The sequence below is a fragment of the Crotalus tigris genome, unplaced genomic scaffold, assembly GCF_016545835.1.
Source record: "Crotalus tigris isolate CLP2741 ecotype Arizona unplaced genomic scaffold, ASM1654583v1 scf7180000018945.517086, whole genome shotgun sequence".
NCBI lineage: Eukaryota > Metazoa > Chordata > Lepidosauria > Squamata > Viperidae > Crotalus > Crotalus tigris.
The window spans coordinates 308,358-314,763 of record NW_024097289.1 but is presented as its reverse complement, the minus strand read 5'-3'; the positions used below and the strand labels follow the sequence as shown (position 1 = coordinate 314,763).

General features: G+C 37.7%; 1 protein-coding gene across 4 annotated transcripts in view; it reads left to right on the top strand.

Moving 5' to 3' along the window:
* Nucleotides 1-424: 424 nt before the first annotated feature.
* Nucleotides 425-6,406, top strand: part of ZBED1 (zinc finger BED-type containing 1) — a 304,298-nt gene continuing 298,316 nt past the window's right edge. The window contains exon 1 of one of the 4 annotated variants that reach the window (XM_039357783.1): nt 425-747. Coding sequence is in view for 3 of the 4 variants with exons in the window: in XM_039357786.1 (XP_039213720.1) it covers nt 636-747 (112 nt within the window). In the remaining variant the exon portion in view is untranslated. The remainder of the gene's footprint in view (nt 748-6,406) is intronic. The other 3 variants (XM_039357786.1, XM_039357784.1, XM_039357785.1) reach the window with 3 other exon arrangements.

Here is a 6,406-nt window from a genome sequence, read left to right as displayed (position 1 = left end):
CAAATTCACTTAACAATCCTGTTACTAACTTCACAACTGCAGTGATTCCCTTAACAACTGTGGCAAGAAAGGATGTAAAAATGGGGCAAAATTCACTTAACTGTCTTGCTTAGCAACAGAAATTTTGGTCAAAGACTACCTGTACTGTCTAAGGGCAAAAATAGCAATATCCCCTCATATTTTCCATTCTGAAGAGTGGTAAATGGTGTACGTGGGGTGTGAAGGAACCTGAGAAACAAATTAACACGAGCCTTGACATATTTGAGGCAGATAGTACTATTAAAGCTTAAAAGTAACTACGTGAGTGGGATCATGTCCCCTCTTCACTCTATCTGCAACTTTCCACGCACCATCTCTCTCGACCCCCCGCGACAAGCGAGCGATAGGGAGGAGCAGAGAGAAACCATACACGAAAGGATGAGATCACCAGCGCACATGCTCAGAAAGGAACCGATCGACCCATTGAAGGCGGGAGGCCGGAATCCTCTTCCGCTGGGTGTGGCTATCTAGTAGGGTTCAGACGGCGTTGTGCCGATTCCTCGACTGCCCTGGTAAGTTGGAAACTGGCTCTTCACAGACCAAGCTACAGAAGGAAATCTAAGGCGGCGTCTGACCTTCAGCGCGGCCTAGCAGCCATGTCGCTATTGTCCTTGGTAATGCCTGCCCTTTGGGTCTATTTTATCGGCTTCCGCGTCGTCCTGGAGCAGCTGTTTCGACGCCTCCGTCCGCGTTCCGTTTCCAAAACAGGTTAGTAGATTGCACGCGGAGCTGGGGTGGGCGGTGTGTTCTTTAAATGCAAAAATAAGCTAATGATTCTTCTCGAACGCCATCGCTTTGCTTATCTGCATGAGTTGGGCTTTTATTGTGCGGAGAAAAATGCAGGGAACAAGGATTCATAAACAAGAAACTAGAAATGGCAGTGGAAGCTTCCTGTTTTTTAGTTTCTATGCTGGAAGAATTGGGAGAAGCACGCACGTAAAAATTGTCTAAAGTTACTCATCAGGATAAATCCTAGCAAACTAGAAAATGAAAGTGCTATCATATGAGAGATTTCTCTTGAACTACTGCAGGTAGGATTGAACCTGTGGTTTCATTTTGATAGCAATATTTTGTTACATTTTGCACTGAAACTTTGCAAGTAAAATGCCAGTTAAAATAGTCTAAATAATGCATACCTGAACTGCTCTTGATCTGTACAAATGTAATTAATTGATATAATTGTCTTTGGTTAGAGCTACAATATACTATGGTAAAGATCAGTAATTTTCACTATCCATAATATAGTTTAAGCTGGTTTACCTGTGAATACACCTGGTCACTTTCTTCTGAATGATTAAGCTCAACACCTTTGTTTCTGTTCTTTCTAGATTGTCATAATCTATTCTATTTCTTTGACTTCTTTTGCACCCTAGAGTTTCAGGATCTGTAAAACTGTAGATAAATGATTTGTAGCTTTCTTGCTTAGGGAAAGCATATACTGGACACACAGATAAGCCAGACTTTTTCTTGATTGTTATGTGAATAGACACTACACTAGATCTAGACTGGATTTATAGATTTCATTTAAATTAATTTATAATATGTAGACTGCAGATTCCACCTAGTTAGGTTGAGTGAAATGTGTTGATTTTGTGTAGTATATCATTGATGGACTGTGCCATTTTTGAATATTATTTCACTTTTATTAAAAAGTGTTTTGCTAATGCATTTATGTTGTATTTAATCTAAGTATGTAATGTCTAATATTTTAATTTCAACATATAACTTAGAAAACTTTATAAGATCTATCCTTATTTTATCTTGAATGTATAATTAATTATCTTAGTATATAGAGAAGATAAATTGAGGGCAAATTTTGATACAATTGTTTTATAATCCCTGGGACTATGGTGTATAAAATTGAATGCCATGATTTATCTGTTCACTGGATTTGAAAACTAAAAGCAAAAAATTGCATCCATTCAGACTACAGAATTTTGTTGAAGGCAAGCACCCATGTATTATGTAATTATACTGGCTTAATTACCCTTTTCCAGGAAATTTTAAAAACTACTACTTCTCTGTCCTTTTCTATTTTTCAAAGTTGGGCACTAATATGGGCAACATTACTCCTCTTGATTCCAAATTGTTGATAACAGTAAAAGATTTACTAAGAAAGGACCAGAACTTTTACAACTGAAAAAAAAAAAACAGCAGTAGTACCTCTTCGCGAGGTGAGGAAGGAGGAAACTCACCTGATGTGGAAAAGCAGCAAATAAAATTGCCCCTTTTCAATAGTTCTACCCACTTATCTTACTATCTCCTTCTTGCTTAGGTAACTAATCAGATCAAATGTTAATGTTCAGTTTTCACTCTTCTTCCTGAAGGTGTAATATTCTTTTCTGAAACTTCATAGACCAAAGGCTATAATTTGACAATTAAAATTATAAATATAAGTTTCAACTTATTTGTTCCCCACCGGCTTGCTACTTTACTAAATTCTACCTTCAAATTTCAAATCTTGCCAGGTATTTTATTGACTCCTTTCTCTTGCTTTCAGGAGTCCGTCTAAGACAGTGGTTCTCAACCTTTTTAATGCCGCGACCCCCAACCGGTCGTAAGTCGAGGACTACTCAACTGGTGCAGCACCATTTGCAGAATGGGACTTTTGGCGGGCTCAGCAGGGCAGAGACAGCCTGGACAATTCCTATTGGCTTTTGAAAGCCAATAGAATTAGACTCTATTCAAGAGAGTCTATTCTATTGGCTTTCAAAAGCCAATAGAATAAAAGGGAGTAGCACAGCTAAGGAAAAGGGGGAAAAAATGGCAGACTGCATTGTTTGGCGACCCCCATGAAATGGTCATTCGACCCCAAATGGAGTCCCGACCCACAGGTTGAGAACCACTGGTCTAAGAGAAAACACCACTAGGTATTCTAAATTACAGAACATCTAACTATTCTGCAACATTCCATTCTTACACATTGCTTAAAAGTTATGAGAAAATATAATATGGCTCTATTACATTTAAGAAAATGGCTCTATTAAATTTATGAAAACAGTTAGCTTTGAACTTTGAAAATAAGTTGATTCCAAGACTTTGGTTATTGTTTTATTAGGAAAATGAGCCAATTTTTAACTTAATTTAAAATGAAGGAAGACGAAGGGTAGTACTTATTAGCCAGTAGGGAACTTGCTGTGGTTGTAGTGTCCATATGCTTTATAAATACTCCATCTAAATTAAGAATAGCATCTTGTACTCATTTATTATTACTCTAATATTAGTTACCTGCCAGGTAAACTTTGTCAACCAAAATGCTACTGACAGCTATTTTTCGGAAATGGTGGCTTGGTTCCATTTATCAAGTAGTTTATGAAGTGCCAGCTGTGGTGCTGGTTATAAGTTCTAAAAAAGCAAATTAAAACACCTGTTTTCCTCTTGATTCATATATCAAGGCAGAGAAATTCAAGTGCCCAGGAGGAATGTTGATAATAGTAATGGCCTCATTATTAGCTGTAAATGTGTCATTTACAAGAAGTCTTTAAAGATACCTTAACAGTGAGAGTGAATTCCTTGAGCTAAAAAAACTAAATAGTGCAGTGTCTCCTTTCTCTTGCACTATATTTTTAGACCATGGTAAATGAGTGACAAAATAACTTGTATACTTAAGAAGTGTGGGCATTTATGCAAAATGATTTGCCATTTTTAGGAACAAAGATTGAGTACAAACAATCTTTACATGAATACATAGTTACACATATTTATTGCCTAACACATACCTTTTCCCTTGTATACAATGATAACTCTTTAGAGTCTATAAACCATAGATTTTATCTGTATAGCAATAGCACTTAGACTTATATATTGCTTCATAAAGCTTTACAGCCCTCTTTAAGCAGTTTACAGAGTCAGCATATTGCCCCCAACAATCTGGGTCCTCATTTTACCAACCTCGGAAGGATGGAAGGCTGAGTCAGCCTTGAGCTGGTGAGAATCAAACTCCTGGAGTAAGCAATGAATTAGCCTGCAGTACTCTATTCTAACCACTGCACCACTGTGACTCTTTTTGTGATATATGTTTCTATATGCCAATTACTGATAAAGATATAAACATTTATTGAAAATGCAATTACTAGTTGTGCAAATGACATTGAGCTACCCAAAATTAATTAGTGTAAGAGATCACCATATACACATTGTAAAATAAGCACTTTGCATTACAAGTAGTCCTTGACTTACAAAAGTTCATTTAGCGACCTTTCAAAGTTACAACAGCATTGAAAAAAGTGACTTATGACCATTTTCACACTTATGACTGTTGCAGCATCCCCATGGTCATGTGATTTACATTCGGATGCTTGACAACTGGTTCATATTTATGACAGTTGCAATGTCCCAGGGTCATGTGACCACCTTTTGCAACCTTCTGACAAGCAAAGTCAGTGGAGAAGCCAGATTTATTTAACAACCATTACTAATTTAACAATAGCAGTGATTCACTTAATGAATGTGGCAAGAAAAGTTGTAAAATGGAGCAAAACTCACTTAACAAATTTCTCACTTAGTAACATAAATTCTGGTTCAATTGTGGTTGTAAGTTGAGGACTATTTGTATACAATTTATTTCAGAGGAATTTATTACAGTTTAAAATAAAGGCTAAACACGATGTGTTGTAATTTCATGGAATAAGCCTTGTAATTCTCATGAAAATAATAAAAGTGATTTCTAATTATCGTCCTCAACTTGTTTTCAACTATTGAATCTAGCTTATAGTTCTTCAATTCTTAGATTTTGTAGTAGTCTCCCCATCTGAGTGTAACCAGATCCATTCCAGTTTAGCTTTTTTGAGATCATTCCATCTCCTATGATGTTAATTTGGGATATACAGTAGTGCTGCAAAGACTCTTATGGGGAGAACTGTGTGACCATCCAGAGGAATTTTTAAAATTTTTGTTTAAACTTCTTGTTTGTTGAATTTTAACCATCTTGCTTGTTCATATGTGCATCAAATTAAGTAAACAGTTCAAAACTAGACAGAGAGAGCAGTTTACACATTTGGACATACTGTATTGAAGCAACTTTATAGGACTGAATTTCTGAAAGCAGCACAATAAATACAGCACAACTCATATTTTCTAATAAACTTCTCAGTAACACAAGGCATTGTTTTGTTAGATTCTAGATGAACATTCAACAAATGGTCTTCCAAATTCTGTTCATTAAAACGCTGCTAGCTTTTATGTCATATTAATGCTATGAAATATCAAAAAATATAAGAAAACTATTTGAGCATATTCATAATAATAGCCAGAAAAATACATCCATGCTTATGACAATTAAAAAGTCTCAAGAAGGGAAAAAGTAATTTCACAAATTCTCAGTTTATGAAAGGCTTCCTTGCTCATTGCCATAAGCAGTACTATATGTTTAGGATCACAAATCTTCACTTATCATGGTGAGTATTTCTTCTGGTCAGTGTGATCAGTCGCTAATACACTCTTATTCATGGTATAGGACGGGTAGGCAACCCAAAACACTCAAAGAGCCACTTGGACCCGTTTCCCACCGAAAACAAAACACTGGGAGCCGCAAAACCCTTTTGATATCTAAAATGAAGATAACGCTGCATATGTCCTTTTTTACCTTTATTATATGTGTGTGTACACACACACACACACACACACACACACACTTATAGTAAAGGTAAAAAAGGATATATGCAGTGTTATCTTCATTTTAGATGTCAAAAGGGTCTCTGTCTGTCTCTCTTTCCCTCTCTCTTTCCCTCCCTCCCTCCCTCCCTCCCTCCCTCCCTCCCTCCCTCCCTCTCTTTCTTTCTTTCTTTCTTTCTTTCTTTCTTTCTCTTTTTTCTTTTTCTTTCTCTCTCTTTCCCTCTCTTTCCTTTCCCTCTCTTTCTGTCTCTTTCCCCCCTCCCTCTCTCTTTCTATCCCCCCTCTCTCTCCCTCTCTCCGATCTTCTGCTCACCTGACAAGCTGGCTTCAAGCTGTTCTCCAACAAGCTCAGGGGTAGGCAACCTCAGCTCTTTTATGTCTCATGGACTTCAACTCCCAGAATTCCTGAGTCAGCATAGCTGGGCTAGCTAGCTCTCTCCTGCTTCCTGCAGAGACGCAGCAAAGGGAGGAGCCCCGCCCAAATAAGCTTTTCAGCTCGTCGGAGAACATCATGAGTCCACTCTTTTTTACACACACACACACGCAGAGAGAGAGAGAGAGAGAAGAGAAGTGCAAGTGCCTCTCTCTGTCTCTCTCTGCAAATGGCAGAGGAGGCTGGGAGCCACAGGGGAAGGCTCAGAGCTGCATGCGACTCCAGAGCCGCAGGTTGCTTACCTGTGGTATAGGAGGAAAAGGCAGCTATTTCTCGAGTTATCTATAGAAGCTTTCTGACACTTGAATCTGGAGAACAAAC